At 59.8% G+C, this 19,788-nt stretch overlaps 1 protein-coding gene across 1 annotated transcript in view; it reads left to right on the top strand.

The window, feature by feature from the left end:
• SHISAL1 (shisa like 1) overlaps window positions 1-10,126 on the top strand; it is a 49,811-nt gene extending 39,685 nt beyond the window's left edge. The window contains exon 5 of the mRNA XM_054718576.1: window positions 10,082-10,126. Coding sequence (XP_054574551.1) covers window position 10,082 — 1 coding nt within the window. The 3' untranslated portion in view covers window positions 10,083-10,126. The remainder of the gene's footprint in view (window positions 1-10,081) is intronic.
• Window positions 10,127-19,788: the final 9,662 nt, after the last annotated feature.

Genomic DNA, 19,788 nt, shown 5'->3' with positions numbered 1-19,788 from the left:
CAGCCTGACCCTCTGCCCTGCTCTGGCGGAGGGGACCCCACGGGGTGCGGGGGGTTGGGGGGGAGAGGGGGGCCCAGAATGGATGTGGAAAGTGCTTTGAGAACTCACAGCGGGAGGCGAGGGGAGAGCGGCTGGAGCCCGCGGGGGGCTGTGGACAGAGGCTGCGAGGAAAGGGCAGGTCTAGCACTTGTGCCATTTACTGCCGACTCCGACTCCCCGAGAGGCCCGGGCATCAAATATTTACCAACGCGCCGCGGCAGGAAGCATTAACCTTCAGGCGCAGATGCCTGGCGCCCTGAGCTCCCGGCAAGTGTCCCCACGTCGGGAGGGGGAGGGGGAGGAGGAGGCTACAGGCAGGGCGTGAGGAAGAAGCCCCAGCGCCAGGGACAGCTGCCCACAGCCCCTCCCCCTGCTGTGCTCTCCTGCCTCAGGCCAAGGCCCCGCCCCTCTCCCTCACCCCAACACTGTGCCGTCCCCGAGGGCAGGGCTCTGTGGGGGGGCCTCTGCCGCTCTATCGCGGCCTGAGAACTTGGGGGGCATGCGCCTTCTCTGACTCTGAGGACCCCTGTGATTACACTCGGCCCATCCGGCTAAGCCAGGACAGTCTCCACCTCCACCCCCCAACCCCACCCCGAGGTCCACAGGTTCACACCACACAATCTCTTCCGCCGTCTGAGGTTGCATTCAAGGTCCCGGGGATCAGGACAGGGGCCTGGTTGGGGGTGTTAATCGTGCCTCCCGGGGCCTACGTGGAGGGCCACGGGATAGGCTGGCGGCCCCCTTCAGTGCGCACAGCCAGCCAGTTCCCACGGCGGCCGCACGTTCTGCACGCCCCAGGAATCCGTGAGCGTTCCCACGCCCCTCCCCCCCCCCCCCCCCCCCCGCCGACCCTCCCCGCGTGTGGAGTGGTTGTTCTTTTCCGGCTCAGCCGTTTCGGGGCCTGCAGGAGCAGCTCACTGTAGTTGTGTGAGCCTTTCACCCAGTGCGTCATCATGACACGAGCTCACCTCCTCCATGCAGCCTCCCGGGACTACACCTTCTGTGGCTAAGAGCTCTGTCTGGGGGATGCCGATCCCACCTCCGTGGGATTGCCATCTCCTTCGCCCGGAGTTCTCCCGTCTCTGTGCTGTCTGCTCCCGGAGTTCTCCCGTCTCTGTGCTGTCTGCTCCCGGAGTTCTCCCGTCTCTGTGCTGTCTGCTCCTTCGTAAGGTGTGGGAACAGTGCCTTCTCCTCTCAGTGCTGCTGTGGGGTGCCGTCGGCGCTAAGTAACCGCCCGCTGTTCTCACCGCGGGGCGCCGGGCGGCCTGGCCCTGGTCATCAGCCCCGTGGTGCCCGCGGCTGCGCTTGTCCATCGCCCGGGACCGCAGCGGCGGGAGCGGCGCTGTTCCTCAGGCTGCAGGTGCTCTCTCTGAACTCAGCCAGCCCCCCCCGCCCCGCCCCGCCCCCCCCAGCCCGCTGCCCTGCCTCAGGGGGCGCCTTGCGGCCCCGGCAGCTGGCAGCCCAGGCTGGACTCCCAGCCCCACCACCCACTAGACACCGCGTGACCCTGGGCAAGTGGCATTACCGCCCTGAGCCTCAGTTTCCTCATCTGTACGTAAGTGGGGGAGCGCTGTGTGCGACCTTGCACGGGAGAAGTGCCCGGTACCGGCAGCCCCCACTCTCCTCGGTGAGAACCAGGAAGGACCCTCCACGTGCTCCCCGGAGCCCTGGGTCTTCCGATGCCTCCACCTGCGGGGAAGCGCCCGCTGGCCGCCGCCTCTGCAGGCCGCCCTGCCCGGAGCGCCTCCGCTGGACGGCCCTGGCTCACACTGCGCCTCCTCCTGGGCGCCTTCCCAGCTCTCTGACTCCCTCTGCTCATGCATGGGGGTGTCTGCGGAAGGCACCCCGGGACGGCCGACAGACGGGGCCCCGGACGGCTGCCCGGCCCTTCCTGACGGCGGCGGCATTTGGACGGTGCCCTGCTGACGGCATCTCGCTGACCTGGGTCTCCACTCTCACCCACGTGGCTGCAGTACGTGGGCTCCACGGTGCGTGCCCTGGGGACCCCGTTTGCAGGCCGATGGCTGAGTGGGACTGCTGGGTCAGGGGCCGTGGGCATCTGACACAGCTACGCGTCACGCTGCCTTCCACAGCGGTGGCCCCGCATCCCTCCCACCAGCCGAGCGGCCGGCAGCCCAGCCGCCCCCCCCCCCCCTCCCGCAGACACATGGCCAGGCTGTCAGATCTCTGCCGACGCGAAGAGGGCGAGCGTGGGAGCTCCCTCTCGGCGCCCTGGACTGTCTCGTTACGGCTTTCATGTGCGCGTCTCTTATTTCAGACTTTGAATTTGCAATTTGCCAGTTTCTCTCTTTCTTCTTGGCAGTTACTCTGTCGCTTCTCGGGTCCTCTGAGTAACTCCCTTTTCCCTGGAAATCCACCCATTCCATCATGGCTCTGATCCGGTTGGACGGAGTTGAGCAGTTGGCCCCGGGTCCTCTCGTTAACGTCAGTTCTCTCTTCACGGCGCGGCTGCTCCGTGCCGGCACCGTCGCTGGCCCTGGGGACAGAGTGGCCCAAACCGATGAAAGCCCGACGTTCTGGGGCCGACGGACAATTGACGAAGGACCTGCGTAGAATACGGATTGTTGTGCGGGGGTCGTGCTGGGGAGAGAGACAGGGTGTGGGCAGCAGGGCGTTAACGGGGGGGGGGGGGAGGGGGGGGGGCGGGGGGGGGAGGGGGCCTGCGTCTTGAGTAGGGTGCTCCGAGGGGCCTCCGGATCGGGTGACCTGGAGAGGAGGGAGGAAGCTGGGGTGCGCCTGGGAGCAGAGGGGAGCTGCTGGTGCAGGCTGTGGGTCGGCCCAGCTCCTCTGGAGAACCAGAACCAATAAGATGAAGCGTCTCACGGGATTTGCTGTGAGGACCCGGCTCCTGCAGGGATGGGGCGGGAAGTGCCAGGGTCTGCAGTTGGCCCACCGCAGGCCCAGGAGCTGAGCCACGCGGTGTAGGTTCTGGTTGGAGTGTGAAGGCCCGGGAACCAGAGGGAACCAGGGCGTAAGTCCCAGCCCCAGTGGAAGTGTGAAGGCAGGAGCGACCCACGGCCCGGCTCCGAGACAGTCATGCAGCCCGGCCGGCGCGGCTCAGCCTATGAACCAGGAGGTCATGGTTGTGGGCTCAATCCCCGGCGGGGGACATGCAGGAGGCAGCCAATCAATGATTCTCTCACTCTTTCTCCCTCCCTCCCTCCCTGCATCTCCCTTCCTGTTTCTCTAAAAAAAATCAATAAAAACATTTAAAAAGAAAAAGACAGTCATGCACAGAGTGAAAAAGACACTCCTCCTCCCGCCTACTCGTCCTATTCCATCCGCCCTCCGTGGACGGGAGGCGGCCCACCCACAGGGGAGAGTCCGTCTGCTGGACTCAGTCTCCCCATTCAAATACGCACTCAACCAGCAACGCCCGCCCAGACACGCCCAGGAATAATGTTTAGCCAAATATCGGGGCGCCCGTGTCCCGGCCACGTTGACCTGTGAAATGAGCCTTCACGCTGGAGAGGAGGGAACCAGAGGGGGAAGGTCAGGGATTTGATGGGCGAGGATGGAGAGGGAGGTTTGGCTTCTCCTCTGCGTGAGCCGTGAGCCGTGGAGGGTTTGCGTGGCATCCTCTGAGGGAGGTTTCCACAGGGTCCCGGTGGCTGCTGCGTGGAGAGTGGATGGAGGGGCTGCCGGGAGGAGGCCACGTGAGAACCCTGCTGGCCCGGCCCACAGAGGCCAGCACGGTGGCGGGAAGGGCAGGGTTTGTGGATTTATCTGGAGGGAAAGGGGCAGAGGGATTTGCTAACGGATCTGGTGTGGGGGGTGAGGGAAGGAGAGGGGCCCCAGTTGCTCTGGGACTCCCATGTGAGCAACCGGCAGGATGGAGTTGCATTCGCTGAGGTCAGGAACCCTGCGGGAAAAGCTGGTTTGGGGAGAACAATCTGGATTGTAGTTTGGGGCGCATCACGTTTGGGGTGTCTATTAAGTATCCAGATGTCAAGTAGACGGTACGGAGCCTGGAGCTCAGGTGGGAGCTTGAGACCCGGGAGCCCTCGTGTGCAGTGCTTACATCCTTGGGCGGAGATGAAGGCTCAGGAGAGAGGCTGGAGTGTCGGGGCGCAGGAGGAGCGAGCAGCCGCGCCCGTTCTGCCGGAAGGAGGACCGAGGAAATGACCCCTGGAGGGACCGCGGAGGCCTTTGGGACCATGACAAGGCAAATTCTGCAGCTCAGAGGCCCCTCTGGAGAGGTTAAGGGGCAGCGGGGAGCGGAATTGCGCGGCAACAGTGAGATAACTTCCCAGTGGTCACTTCCTCCCTCTGCTTTAGTAGCTTCGCCAACAGTTAGTACGTTTCATCGGTTTTTAAAAAGAACCAGGCATTGGCTTTATACACTCCTCCCTTCCTTTCACTGCTTTTAACTTCATTTCAGTCTTAATGTATCAATTGCTCCTCGATGCCTTCTTTGGGTGTATCTTGCCGTTCTTTTCTAACAGTTTGAGTGGGATGGTTAATTCCCGTTTTCTTGTTTATTAATAGCAATGTTTAAAGCTATAGATTTTCCTCTGAGCATTGCTTTGGTGGCACCCCCCAAGGGTGCCTTGGCTGCAACCCCCAAGTTCTGAACCCTAATGCTTTTATTTTTATAATTGTCTAGATATCCTTGATTTTTTCTCTCTCTCTCTTTGACTCAAGAGTTATTTTTAAAGAGTTTTTAAACTGAGTGGTAGAGTTTTTTGTCTTGCGCTTTTGTTATTAAATATTTTCAAAACTGTGATCAGAGAATTTTGGCTTTTTGGAATTTACTTTCTTTTTGGCCTAATTGTCATTTCATATGTATGCATTTTTAAGAGTATTTGAACAGAAGGTAGATTCTGTTTCTCTCTCTCTCTCACACACACACACACACACACACACACACACACACACACACGTCATTAATTTCATTATTTGGCTCCATATGTCCTTATGTATGTTTGTGCTACCTTTATCTGTAATGGACTGAGAAAAGTGAATTAAAATGCACTGGTACTAGAATAGTCTGTCTTTTTATGTCTGCGTTTCCATTAGTTCTTGCTCGATGAATGTTGAAGCTATGTTACTTGGATCATTGCTTTAGATCCTTGATCCCCGCACAGCGCCCCCTTTTTCTCCTCATTCGGTATTTGTTGCCCTGGCTTCAGCTTTATCTGCTGTTCAGATAAAGACCCCGGTTTCTCTTGGTTTGCATTCGTTTGTTGTGTTTTTGCCCATCCTCCACCCCCACCCCCACCCCCGCGGTTATTTCTCAATTGTTTATTTATCAGGAGAAACTATTCCTGAGCTCAAATATGCATGCTTCATAGGTCAGGAACACGGGTCGGTGACAAACTTCCATGGAATTCAACCCAAAGGCATTCTTTACATTCCAAGGTCACTCTGCCCCCGGAAAGAGTTCAGCCTCCTCCACTCCTCAGCCTTTCACGGGATCCTAATTGCCGTGGACATCTGCGGAGGCCTCCTCTCGTGGCTCAGCCACAGCAGACGTATAGGAAGCTGCCACCCCCCGGGATACAACGATGGCCCCAACAATGTGAAATCCGGATGGAGGACTGGACAACCCATTTTTATTAGTCGTATTATTTTTTAAATATATTGTATTGATTTTTTACAGAGAGGAAGGGAGAGGGAGAGTTAGAAACATCAATGAGAGAGAAACATCAATCAGCTAGCTGCCTCCTGCACACCCCCTACTGGGGATGTGTCCGCAACCAAGGTACATGCCCTTGACTGGAATCGAACCTGGGATCCTTGAGTCCGCAGGCCGACGCTCTATCCACTGAGCCAAACCAGTTGGAGCCCCATTTTTTAACTTGATAAAATACATAACATAAATTTACCATTGAGCCATTGCACGCACTGTTCAGTGGCCGGAAGTCCACGTACTTGTGGCGCAGCCATCACCAGAACTTCCTGTCCTCTGTCCATTCTTTTAGAGCACACTTTCCGGAATCCTTCTACCTTCCGTCGGTTTTGTGTGGAGTGGGACCCCCGCTAAGGCTGAGAGTCTTTTTTTTTTTTTTCTTCAGCAAGTGTGTGTGGCTCATTACCATTTCCTGAGATGCAGACACAGTTGGTCTCAGTTCTGTCATCTTAGTTTTGATACGCTTTCTGCTTTTATAGTTTTTTGTGGGGGTTGTCAATTTTCACCATATGGTCTCTGTTTTCTTTTTTATGTATATGTCTTCTGACAATATGGAAAGCTGTGTTTTTGTCCCATGGATATCTTCATAATTATACTGTGATATTATACCCTTAACCATCTATTTCTAGACAATGTTTATTTTCCCCATTATGAACAGTATCCAAATAAAAATAGTCTTTCCTCCTCCAAATGATATTGGTTGATTATATTATTTTTCCATTTGCCTTTGTACCTCTAATTTATTTACACATCTAAATGATTCTTTAGGCCCAGCCAGTGTGGCTCAGTGGTTGAGCATTGACCTATGAACCAGAAGGTCACAGTTTGATTCCCAGTCAGAGCACATGCCTGGGTTGTGGGCTGGCTCGCCAGTAGGGGGTGTGCAGGAGCCAATTGATGAATGATTCTCATCATTGAGGTTTCTATCTCTCTCTCCCTCTCCCTCTCTGAAATCAATAAAAATATATTTAAACTAGAGGCCCGGTGCACGAAATTTGTGCACGGGTGGGGGTCCCCTAGGCCCAGCCTGCACCCTCTTCAATCCAGGACCCCTTGGGGGATGTCCAACTGCTGGTTTAGGGATTGGGCCTGAACCGTCGTCAGTCAGACATCCCTCTCACAATCCTGGACCACTGGCTCCTAATCACTCACCTGCCTGCCTGCATGGTTGCCTCTAACTGCCCCCCCCCCGCTTGCCAGCCTGATCACCCTTAACTTCCCCCCTGCCATCCTGGTAACCCCTAACTGCCCCCCGCTGCCAGCCAGGTTGCCCCACGCAGCCTGCTGTTCAGTTATTTGGTCATCTCTCACTAACCCCCCTGCCAGCCTGGTTGCCCCATGCAGCCTGCTGTTCAGTCCCTCACTAACCCCCCTGCCGGCCTGGTCGCCCCATGCAGCCTGCTTGTTCAGACGTTTGGTCGTCCCTCACTAACTCCCCTGCTGGCCTGGTCATATGCAGCCATCTTGTGAGGGCATGAGGGTCAATTTGCATATTACCTCTGTATTATATAGGATGAGTGTTTAGACCTCCAACTATAAGTGAATAAGACATCGTTTATCTCTCCTTCCCGCCTCCACATTTCTCATTTATATCAGTTCTCTGTTTTCTCTTTCATTCTTTTTGGTAACAGTCACAGCCCTTACATTTGACTCAGACGTAGATTATTCCTGCCAGCGCTCCTGGCAGAGTTACTGCCTCTACCGTAAGCCTGTTCTCTAGTAATTATAGAAGAAGGGACCATGGGAACTATAATTCACAAATAGGTTCAAAAATTTTTTCTGTTGACTTTATACGTAAAGGATGGTTCATCTGGGCTTTAACGTCTTCATCCATCCATCCATCCATCCATCCATCCATCCATCCATTTAAATATTGATTAAGCCTCTACTACATGTCAGTGACTGTTCTAAACCCTGGCAATACAAAAATAAACACCGCACATGGACACCGCGGACTTCTTGTGGCTGGTAAGGGAGAGGCGAGCCGTCCACCAGGCCCGCCGGTAAAGCAGGAGGCGTGCTGGAGAGCGGTGAGCTGGGGGACGGAGAAAGCCGGGGCGCTAGGACCGGGCTGTGCCCTGCGCAGCAGAGGAGAGGCTCCGTGGACCCTTCTCCCCTGAGCCCGTGCCGCTCCCCGTGGTGCAGAGCTGGGGGTTGGCTCAGCCCCGTGACGTAGGACTCGCTCCGGAAAGATGGGCTCTGTGGCTCTGTCAGAGCCGCTCCCTCCGCCTCCCCGCTTGCGGATAGCATGCCCTGGAGCTCGGTGCAAGAGGGCTTATCAGTGAAGAGCTTGAATAAGATGCAGTGGCCCTCCCCGGCCAGGTGGCTCGGTCGGTGCCAGTTCGATTCCCAGTCAGGACACATGGCCGGGGGGCGGGCCCGATCCCCCGTCGGGAGTGTGCAGGAGGCAGCCGATCGATGTTTCGCTCTCATATCAACGTTTCTCCCTCTCCCTTCCTCTCTCTCTAAAAATCAGTAAGAAACTCTTTCTTAAAAAAGAAAAAAATACACAAGTAGCAGAAAACCAGCTGCCCTGGCGTGGGGGCGGGAGGCCAGCGGGCACCGCCAGAACCAGGCTTCTCCCTGCGCTCCATTTCACTGGCATTCGCGAGGGCCCCTCATTCTCCTGCTCTTCCAGGTTTGTGTCCCCTTCCCAATAGACTTCCACTTGCATGGCATTGGCCAGACTGGGTCATGTGATCACCCCTATCTGCAAGGGAGTCTGGGAAGGTGAGTGTCTGTGACTGGGTAAGGGCCCTCCAAATGGATATAAGACAGGGGGTTCACAGTGCCTCCCACAGATGGAGTCTGGGCGTCTGTCCCTCGCTGTCCTTGCTTGGAGGCCATTTTGAGGGGAGAAAGGACTAGAGCCGCTCTGCCGATCAAAGCTGCAAATGCCCGTCCCTGTGCCGGGGTCCCTGGTTTCCTCTCCATGACTTTGTGTGATATGGTCCTATCCAGTGGTGTGATTGCAAGGCTCATAATGGTGTTTATTATAATTATGAATGATATCAGGATCTGTCCTTTTAGTTGGTTATAGCAAAGGTGACCATGTAGCTCATCATCAAAATCAGAAGACTGTTGAGTGTGAAAGGGGAACAATGTTAAAAATTAGGTCAGAACAGCAGCCGTTCACTGGGACTGTCCCAAGCCAAGACGTGTTGTTGAGGTAGATGAACACTGTTGGCTCTGTGAGTTGATCTGATGTCTCACAGATTGAAAATGTCTGTGCTCTCTAATCTAATAGTTGGCCTGTTGATTCTCTTGAATTTTCTACGTGCATTACTTGCAAATAGTTGGTTTTGGGAATCTCCGACACGCTATGCTTTTTTCTTGTCTTATTGCATGGGACAGGGTTGCTAGTACTATATGGAACCACTAGAGGCCCGGTGCACGAATTCATGCATGGGTGGGGTCCGGCCGGCCCACTCCCAATCGGGATAGGGGGACTGATCAGAGGCAGAGCCATCTGGGGGGAGGGGCCATGGGCAGTTGGCCAGCCAGCCCCTCCCCCTGGTCAAACTCCCAGTCGAGGGGACAATTTACATATTAGCCTTTTATTATATAGAACTAGAGGCCTGGTGCACGAATTCATGCATGGGTGGGGTCCGGCCGGCCCACTCCCAATCGGGATAGGGGGACTGATCAGAGGCAGAGCCATCTGGGGGGAGGGGCCATGGGCAGTTGGCCAGCCAGCCCCTCCCCCTGGTCAAACTCCCAGTTGAGGGGACAATTTACATATTAGCCTTTTATTATATAGATCTAGAGGCCCGGTGCACGAAATTCATGCACAGGGGGTGGGGGGTGTCCCTCAGCCCAGCCTGCACCCTCTCCAATCTGGGACCCCTCACGGGATGTCCGACTGCCCTCTCACAATCCAGGACTGCTGGCTCCCAACTGCTCGCCTGCCTGCCAGCCTGATCACCCCTTAACGACTCCCCTGCCAGCCTGATTGATGCCTAACTGCTCCCCTGCCAGCCTGTTTGCCCCTAACTGTCCTTCCCTGCAGACCCGGTCGCCCCCAACTTCCCTCCTTTGCTGGCCTGGTCCCTCCCAACTGCCCTCCCCTGCAGGCTTGATCACCCCCAACTGCCCTCTCCTGCTGGCCATCTTGTGGTGGCCATCTTTGACCACATGGGGGCAGCCATCTTGTGTTGGAGTGATGGTCAATTTGCATATTACTCTTTTATTAGATAGGATAGTCAGCAGGCTTGCTTGTCTTGCTTCCAGTCTCAAAGTCAAACATTTCTCAATTCCCAGAAGACAAAGGCAGGTCATGGGCTGAGAGGAAAACTGGCTCCTCCTGGCACGGAGGTCTGAGAGAAATGTCCCCATGTGTCCCCACGGGGGAGACACCATTGATGTTTTGTTTCCTTCTGCTTCCCCCAGAAAACCCTTTCGCCGTGCCTCAGGACCGGGGAGGTGAGACCCGAAGTGCCGGCGCAGCCTCCAGGGAGAACACCTTCAACGGAGACGCCAGGGAGAGCTGAGGCGGCCGCCGTGGTGGCAGAGGAGAAAGTGCCGCCTGTACCCGAACCCCGTTCTGCGGACTTTACGATTAGGAGCAAACTCAGGCGTGGGGGTGCAGGGAGGGGTCCTGAGCCACCTGTCCACAGCAATAGTCCCATTTTGGGCCGGTGGCTTCCGAGAGGGGAGGCCCCTGTGGACTCAAGGTGACCAGCGCAGAGCTGCCCTGGCCGACCCAGCCGGGAGGACGCAGGCCTGTGCGTCGGGCCGCGGCTCCCTCGCCTCTGTCCCCTCCAATAGGGGCTCGTGGGCCCGTGCCTGTCAGAACACTGAGTGTGTGTGTGTGCGTGTGCGTGTGCGTGCGTGCGCATGTGTGACTTGGGTGTCCTTTTTGTTTGTTTGGTTTTTACTGGGTCCCTCCAAGTTCTCGGATGGGCACGTGCCACCATGTGGTGGGGTCCTCGCCAGCGTCCCGGGGCCCAGGGTTTTGCTGTGGCGGGCAGCTGGGCGCCAGGTGGGGCCAGCAAGCACGGGGCCCAGCCCTGCTGTGTCTTGGGGGGACGCCGGGATTTGGAAACTCCAGGGCGGGTCCATTGTCACAGAAGTCAGTCCCATAGCCACAGTAATAATAAGGGGCATGTCTGACTGTCCGAGGGGCAGGCACCAGGCGGGTGTCTGTGCACAGCTTCTCTCTCCACCGGCGAGGGAGGGCGGGGAGCCCCCTGCAGAAACAGCTCCGAGCAAGGAGGGTGCCAGGGTCACACAGTGACGGGGCGGGGGGCAGCCCCGTGGTTAGATGTCAGGGGTGTAGGAACCCAGAGTCCAAGCTTCCAGCCCGGAGCACCCCCAGCATAGTCCGGGGACACCTCTCGGTCGCTTCCCAGTGGACGGGCCATCACCCCAAGTTCTCCACCATTGCTGCCCAGACCCCGATTCGCACAGCACACTCTGTAAGCACCTGCCGTGTGTCAGGCCCACGCTGGACAGCGCGGGGGGCGAGAGATGAGTCCGCAGGCCTCACCCCTGCCCCGGGGGCCGCCACCTCAGGGGAGAGACAGACACACAGATCTTTCCCAGTCAGGGTGACGAGCAGTATGGAAACCCAGAGGGGAAGGTTCTAGAAACCCTTCCATTTTCAGGTGGGACTTTCACACAGTCCTGGAGGCCCGTAACGTTCATCCACAGAGCTCACCACGGCCACTGCCACGCTGTGTCCCGGGCACACAGGCAGGTGCCACCCTGGAAGGGGTCATCAGTCCGAGGGCCACGTAGACAACGCGCCCACTGGTGTCAGTGATGTGGAAATCGCCCCCGGCGCCTGCTCGGTAAACCCATGTCCCCTCGGACCGCGTGTCCTCGCTGAGCCAGACCCAGCGTCCCTGCCCCAGACTGTCCATCACAGCGTGAGCAGGCGGGGCCCCCCGCTCACTCGCTCGCTGCTCACGGGTGCCGCTTTTCCCGCCGGGCGGGGGGCCGGAGCAGGAGAAGGAGGACAGCAGCCGGGGGAGCGCTGTGCCGGGAATCCAGTCACAGTATGTGCGTGGGGGCCGCGTGGGGCTGGGCCCCTGGGAAGGCCTTCCTAAGCAGGTACCCATCAAGCCCAGATCCGAATGCTAAGCCAGAGCCAGCCTGGGGTGGGGACGGGCATTGCAGGCCGAAGGGACAGCCAGGGCCGGGCCTGGAGGCGGCAGCAGGAGGCAGAAGAAATCTGGGGGCTGGGCCCAGCGGGGTGCGGAGCGGGTGAGGGTGAGAGCCAGACCGGTTTGCTGTGTGTCAGGCGCATGCTTGGATGAAGCAGAGAGAACTTGCCAGGGTGTGAAGTGTCTAACAGACAGCCTGGCTTTGCAGCCTCTCAACAGCCCCACCGAGAAGGGACTCTCCCCATTTTATGGGCTGGGAAACTGAGGCTCAGAGGGGTCACGGGGCTGGCCCAAGGCCCCACGGGCAGGCTGTGGCAGGCCCAGGCGGACAGCTCAGCAGAGGCCAAGTGGGGGGACCTTCGCTTGGGGTCTTGATTCAGGGACGGGCATGGCTCCCTTTCCCTCGGATGCCAGTCATGCCAGGACACGGGCCAGGCCTTGTCTGTGTGGAGAAGCGGTGGCCGGGGGAGGGGCGTGCCAGCGGCCATTCAGCCCAGCTGGATCAGCCCACACCTGCACCCCATGTGCGGAGCCTCGGAGAACAGGAACCTGCCCCCGGGGCTCAGGGGTGGTGGGCGCAGACCCACGTCCTGACGTGAGCCTGCGTGAGGAGCAGTGTGACCCCGGCAGGTCCGTGCCCGCTCTGCCCTCGGTTTCCCGTGGGAAGAGGAGGGAGTCGGACCAGGCAGGTGGGGCTGGCACGGGCAGCTTCCTGAGGTTCTGGGTGAGGCTCGCGCAGCAGCTCATGCCCCTCCTCTGCCAAAAGGAGCTGGTGGCCTTGCCTCCTGCCCAGCGGCCCGGGGCCAGAGGGCACCTCACATGGACCCGCTGGGTTGGAGTCCCTGCTTTGCAGCCCGAGAGTGACAGCTGGCAGGAGGCGGGCAGACTGCAGAGTGACAGCTGACAGGAGGCGGGCAGACTGCAGAGTGACAGCTGACAGGAGGCGGGCAGACTGCAGAGTGACAGCTGACAGGAGGCGGGCAGACTGCAGAGTGACAGCCGGCAGGAGGTGGGCAGACTGCAGAGTGACAGCTGACAGGAGGCGGGCAGACTGCAGAGTGACAGCCGGCAGGAGGCGGGCAGACTGCAGAGTGACAGCCGGCAGGAGGCGGGGCAGACTCCGGCAGCTGGAGATCCAGGCGCAGCCCTGCCCCGTCCCTGTCCCAGTCCCCTTCGTGGCCTTGGGCAAGCCCCCTCCTCTCTCTGAGCCTCAGTTTCTCATCTGGCAAGTGTGCAGGGTGGGCATGGGCGGAAGGTCACCGCGCTTGCTGCCGCATGCGGAGGTGAGAGGGTGAGGACAGTGTGGGGGGCGAGCGGCCGTGGAGAAGGAAGCTCAGGCCCCGCAGATGTCGAGGGTCCTCCCTAACCCTGCGGTACCCCGGGTCATCCCCACCAAAACCTGTCCCCATCCCACTGTGGCGGGGACATGCCAGTTAGTAGGGCCCCTGAGGGTGCGGTGCAGGGTGGTGACAAGTTCCAGAAGGGGTGGACAGAGCCGGCGATTTTCAGCGACTCCCAGGCTGTCCAGGTTGCCCGTTTCCTTCTTACGGTGAGCTGCTGGCTGTCACCACGTCATCTGTGGAAGTGACAATAATGACACAGAAAGAGAAAAGCAGAGGAGGACACCGCCCAGGAGCTGGTTCCGGCGCTTTGCGTGACTCCCGTGTCCGTCAGCGCCTCTTCCCGCGGGAGCCGCCATTCCCGAGCAGGCATGCCTTCCCTCTGGTCCGGATCGGGTGGGAGTGCGGTGCGTTCTGGACTCTGTGCGGAACCCGAGCTGCTGGCCCGTGGGCCCCTCGCCCTCCCCTCACTCTGCGCTCCCGCTGCCCGGCCGCCTCGGAGCTGAGCAGGACCAATATGAAACAGGCCTTAACTGGAAACACGCACACGCACACACACACGCACACAGGCGCTGTGCACACACACACACACGCACGCACACAGGTGCTGTGCACACACACACAGGCGCTGTGCACGCACACACACACGCACACAGGCGCTGTGCACGCACACACACGCACACAGGCACTGTGCACGCACACACACACGCACACAGGCGCTGTGCACGCACACACACGCACACAGGCACTGTGCACGCACACACACACGCACACAGGTGCTGTGCACGCACACACACATGCACACACGCACACAGGCGCTGTGCACGCACACACACACGCACGCACACACACGCACACAGGTGCTGTGCACGCACACACGCACGCACACGTCACAGCGATTCTGCAGGTAGATCCCGCCTCTCTCGCGGTCTCCGTTGCTTTAGAAAAGCAGCTGGCAGGCAGCTGGCGGGCTGGGGGGCATTTCCCCTCATCGGACAAACAACTCTGCAGGCAAACGGGGGCCCCAGGACCGGGAAGAAGGACTTGGGGGTGTCAGGGGAAACGTGGCCAGAAATGGAGGTGCAGACTCGCTGAGATGCTTGCCGGCTCACCAGCAGGTCCAAGTCCCATGTCGGTCCCTTCAGGCATGAGACTGTGGGGGTGGCCATGCCCGGCACTGCCCCCCCCCCGCCCCCAGCAGAGCCCACGAACCCCTGTCCACGCCAGGAAGGTGTCCCGGCCCTGGCCCGGCTGCCCCCCGTCCCGTGTCTGCAGGAGGAGGTCCCCACAGACATCTGAAAGGTCAGGGCAGCCAAGCCCCCCGGGGGGGAGGGGGGGGGTGGCACTGTGGCCACTGCCATCTGCAGCCCGGAACCTCACCGGGCGGCGTGCTGCCCCGTGCCCTGTCGACAGCAGACCCTCCCGCAGCCACGCAGGCTCCCAGCCCCTCCTTCGCGCCGGGGGGGGGGGGGGGGTGGGGGGGTCTGGTGAGCGGATGTACGCAGCTCGGGGGTCAGAGCCTGAACCTCACACGCTGAGGGCGGCCAGGAGCGATGCCAGGCTTCGGAAGTGCATTGTTCACGCGCATTCATGCATCCATTCAACAGACCCCTGCCCACCGACCCGGCTCACCGGGAGCAGGCCCCGCCCTGCCGTGGGCGGAGATGTCAGGACAGACGCTGTCCGGGGAGAGGCTGGGTCACCTGCGAGGTGCCTAGCTGTGCCTAGGGGTTAGGGATGCTTAGATTCACAAAGCGACAGGGAGCACTTACCTCGCCCGTCCACGAGAGTGACCTTGGAGGTGTCCGCCCCCCCCCGCCCCGAGTCTCTAGTCCAGACCCTGCCAGCAGCTGGTGCTAGAATGACGCTTGTGGGTGAGTGGCTGTGGCCATTAGTCCCCTGTCCCTAAAGCTCCCATCTTCACGTCAAAGCCCTGCCCCGCGTGCCCTGACAGCCTGAAACCCGGGCCGCCGTGCCCGCCGGGGGCACCACTCCGGGCTGTGGCACGTGGGCGGGCTCCCCGCACCGATTCCCGGGAGCAGCGGCTCCTGGGCCCGTGCAGTGAGGGGCCCCGTTGAATGGCCCTGACCCGCCCTCTCCACGCACAGGACCAGACGCCCCGAGGCAGGCCGGCCCGAGCGCGCGGTGGGAAGTTACAGAGGGTGCGGCCGCCCCGGCACCGTGTGGCCGCGCTGGAACCAACCGGTGACGCGAGGGCCTCTCCTCGGCACCTCGCCGGCTCCTCACGTGCGGTTTCTCCCCGTCTCTTCCCCCGTTTTCCGCGTTAGAGTCAGGGGGATGCGATGCCGCCAAGCCACCGCAGGGGCGGGGCCTGGGGATGTGCAATAACTCAGTGGGGACCCCGAGGGGGCGCTCGGTCACCCCAGCCAGGCAGGGCCCCCCAGGGCCAGCGGGACAGGGGCCCGCAGCTCCGGGTGGGGCAGAAGCCTCCCTCTCCCCCGTGGACCCCGGCGTCACGTGCACAGGCAGGGGGGCTCTGAGAGTCGGTAACCGGGAAAACCAAAAACCAATATTATTCCTGATAATATTCCTAACAATATACCGTCACACTAACGCCGTGTCTTACACTGACCGCTGTTGCACTGCTTTTGTCTTTCTATACACAGTAGTTTTTATAAAGATGTCCTTAGGTTTTAATAAAGAGTGTCACGTCAGCCGGTCCCTGCTGGGAAGTGTGCTCTCCTGGTGCCGACGCGCTGCCGGGGAACCCGTGGCCCTGTTCTTGGTCACTGCCGGGGAGGGGGAGGGGAGGGGGAGGGGGAGGGCTACTTCACATCCTGTGCAGGCCTCGCCCTGGAGCTGGTGCGGGTGTGAGCCCTCTTCCCGGGGCAGGGGAAGGTGGGGGGCGGGGGAGGGGAGCTCATTTCAGGAGCTGGCTCAGAACAGGGCTGGGCGCCACTCCAGCCGGTGAGTCTGCAGGGAGGGCCAGGCCCCCAGCTTCCAGAGGAACAAGCTGGGCAAAGGGGTTTGTGCCCCAAGAACTGCCACCACCTGGCCCACGTGAGCCCACGTTGGGCCCTCCGCCACCCAGGTCCCAGCCTCCAGCGGTTTGGCCAGAGCTGTGCCGCTCCCACAGCAAAGGGCCAGGTCCAGTTCAGGGCGGTTTCAGCACCAAATGCCATCACAGCTCTCCTCCCCCCCCCCCCCAAACCCCCGTGGACTTGAGCCCCAACTGATGGCCTAGTGGGTGGTGGGGGGGGTGACTCTCAGCACACCCTCCTCCTCCAACCCGGTCAGCGGCAGGGCTGGGAGAGAGAAAGGGACATGGGACCCGGGGAGCGGGGGGAGGGAGAGGGGGCAGGATTGCCGTCACGGTTTCGCTGCTGTGGGCATGTTCTTGGGGCAAATGGAGGCGTCTCTGGAGACCCCCTTGGGGGCCTCCTCACACCAAAACCTGCACCCAAACTGGACACTGTCCAAAGGCCTTTCCACTGGTGTAGGCTGAGCAAACTGCGCTCCCTCCGTGGTCTGCGGCCCAGAAATGGAGGCCTGAGCCGTGGCCTGGCACGTGGCCGATCTGGGTGAAGCTCGAGAATGGCACGGCCTGAGGGAAGCCGGCTCCAAAGGCTGCCTGCCCTGTGAGCCCAGTAGGTACCGTTCTCGAGGGCGCACTTATAGACGCGGGGGAGGGGAGGGGCTGTCAGCGGAGGAGCGGTGGGGGACACGGGAGGCGGATGTGAAAGGGGCGGGCGGGGTCCTGTGATGACGGGGGCACACACCGTGGCGGGCGGGGTCCTGTGGTGGCTGAGCCCATGCCCATACCTGGGGGTGAGATTGCGAGGTGTTACCACAGGGAAGGGGAGGGGGCTCCCCCACGACGTCTCACAGCTGTGTGAACAGACAGCACAGCAAAAGGAAAAGGCTTTTTGAATGCAAACAAGAGGTTTGGACGCAGGGAGCGCCTGAGGGCTTGCTTTGGGGTGCAGAGGGCATGAGCCGTGGATGGAAGGGAGCGGATAGCCCAGCTCTGGGAGGAGAGAGTGGGACCTCTGGGGGCAGGTCACAGAACGAACCTCGATGACCACAAGACGTTCCGTGCTCCAGTGCGGAGGGGGCACCGCGGAGGAATGCGATGCCACGCTACGCCCATCACACGGGCACAAAGGAAATGGGTAAATGCACGCCGCTGGCAATGACACTGATTATAGCCGCTGTGGAAGCAACCTGGAAATACCTATTCACGCTGAAAACACTACAGCCTCAGCCCGCGGGGATGTGTGAAATGGGGGAGGGTGGGGGAACTCCCGCGTGGGGGTGGGTGGAAGGGATTCCGCGTGGGGGCGGGTGGGAGGAAATCCCTTGTGGGGGTGGGTCCATATCCCTAATCCTAGCCCAAACCCTAACCCTAACCAAAACCCTAGCTCTAAACCTAACCCTAGCTCTAAACCTAATACTAACTCTAACCCTAACCATTACCCTAAACCTAGCAAACCCTAACCCTAGACCTAGCCATAATCCAAACCCTAACCCTAACCCTAACTCTAGCCCTAACCCTGCTCCTAACCCTAAACCTAGAAATAACCTAACCCTAGCCCTAAACTTAACCCCAGCCCTAAACCTAAACCATACCCCTACTCTAGCACTAACCCTAAAACTAACCATGACCCTAACCCTAACACGAGTCATAACCCTAACCCAAACCCTAACCTTAGGCCTAAACCTAACCCTAACCTTAGCCCTACCCTAGGTGTAACCCTAACCCTAGCCCTAACCCTAATCCTAACCCTACCCTAGTCCTAGCTCTAACCATAAACCTAGCCATAACCCTAACCCTAACCCTAGCTCTAACACTAACCCTAGCCTTAACTCTAGCCCTAACCCTAACCCTAACCATAACCCTAGCCCTAGTCCTAGCTCTAACCCTAACACTAACCCTAACCCTAACCATAACCATAACCCTAGCCCTAGTCCTAGCCCTAACCCTAACCGTAACCATAACCCTAGCCCTAGTCCTAGCTCTAACCCTAACACTAACCCTAACTCTAACCCTAGCCCTAGCCCAAACCCTAGCCCTAACCCTAACCCAAACCCTAACCCTAACCCTAACCCTAGCCCTAGCCCTAACCCTAGCCCTAACCCTAATCCTAGCCCTAACCCTAACCCTAACCCTAGCCCTAGCCCTACCCCTAATCCTTGCCCTCCAACATGTTCAAGGTCAAGGGGATAGGAAGAACCAGCGGGAGTAGGAGGCACTGGCAGGAGGGCGCAGGGTCCCGGGTGCAGGTGAGGAGGGGCGGCCAGGAGGCTGGGCCGAGGGCCATGCTGCTGACCCCGGGGGGCCAGGAAGCTGGGCTCTGGCCAAGGACTGTGGGTTTCAGGTTGGGGGTCAGTCTTCATCCAGAGCAGTTTTAGGGAATCCATGGGGCAAAGAACTCGCTTGCGGGTCAGGAGAAGTAAAAAAAGGGGGGCGTTTTGCTTTTTCAAGAGGGAAAGGGACAGGGTCCGAGGGCCAAGAAGTGGGGGATGAAGGCTCTCGTGGCAATGGGAGAGCCACTGGGTGCGTGAACGCTGTGCTAAGAGCTGATGACGGGGGAGCTGGGCAAACACCTATCCTCAGCCTGCCCGATGGGCGGGGCCAGGCACCCAACCGGGACCCAAACAGACGGCCCCGCCCCCTGCCGCCTGAGCTCTGATGGGCCCTCACCCACGTGCCCTGATGGGCGTGGTCGGGGGCAGCTGGCATCCTTTTAAAGGAACACCCTGGTGCTGTCAGTCACCCCCTTTTCATTAACTGCCTCAGAAAATAACCGAGCGCTGGCAGATATTCAAGCCAAACCCCAGTGCGGGAGGGGCGGCAGCAAGCTGTGACTTCACGGGGATGTGCAGCCTGGGTGAGGCAGGGACGTCTGTCTGTGCTCCCGGCCTGGCTTCTGAACATGACAGCGAGTAAATACTGGTCTTCCCGTCTGCAGCCTTTCCATCTGGGGTTCAGCAAGCAGGTGTTGCCGCCTCTGGTTTTCTAGAACCGTGGAGACGGGGCCCAGAGCGGGAGGGCGGGGCACCCGTGTGCTCAGAAGCTGAGTTTTCTTACAGGGCATTGTCTTCTTATCAGGAGAGGCAGCGGGTGCAATGTGTGCTCAGTGAGCTGAAAGGGTTTGACGCTCGTGTAATATTTTTCCTAAACACACATCCACACAATGCGGGGGGGGGGGGGGGGTTGCGGGCAGGGGGGACCTCTTCATCAGACCAGGTCCTGGCAGGTCAGCCCCAGGCCCGCCCGCACACCTGCCGGCTGTGCCCGGGGGAGGAGGAGCCCAGCACCTGGCCGTCTCCCTTTCCGGCTCCCCTCGACCTGCCAGGTTGGCCCGGGGAAGCCGTGCTGTCAGGGAAAGATGCGTTCAAAACTTTGTCTGCACCCGGAGGGGCCGGGGGCGTCCACCCCCGGGGAGCAGCCTGACGCGGGCCAGCTGTCCGTGAGGCCGTGGGGCTCCTTCCCCTGCTGGGCTGACCGGCCTGTGCGTCCGGACAGGACCCTCCTGGGCTGGTGGCCTCCGTGGCCCAGCGCCTCGGGACTCTGGCTCTGGTCTCATGGAGGCCTCCTTGCGTCTCCAGCTCTCCAAGGCCCAGTCCACAGCAGCCTGAGACTGCCAGCCACAGAGCGCCCGAAGCCCTGCCGCGTGACCTCCGG

This window comes from Eptesicus fuscus, chromosome 7, assembly GCF_027574615.1.
Source record: "Eptesicus fuscus isolate TK198812 chromosome 7, DD_ASM_mEF_20220401, whole genome shotgun sequence".
NCBI lineage: Eukaryota > Metazoa > Chordata > Mammalia > Chiroptera > Vespertilionidae > Eptesicus > Eptesicus fuscus.
Note: the sequence above shows the minus strand (reverse complement) of the source record. Positions and strands in the feature narration are given on the sequence as shown.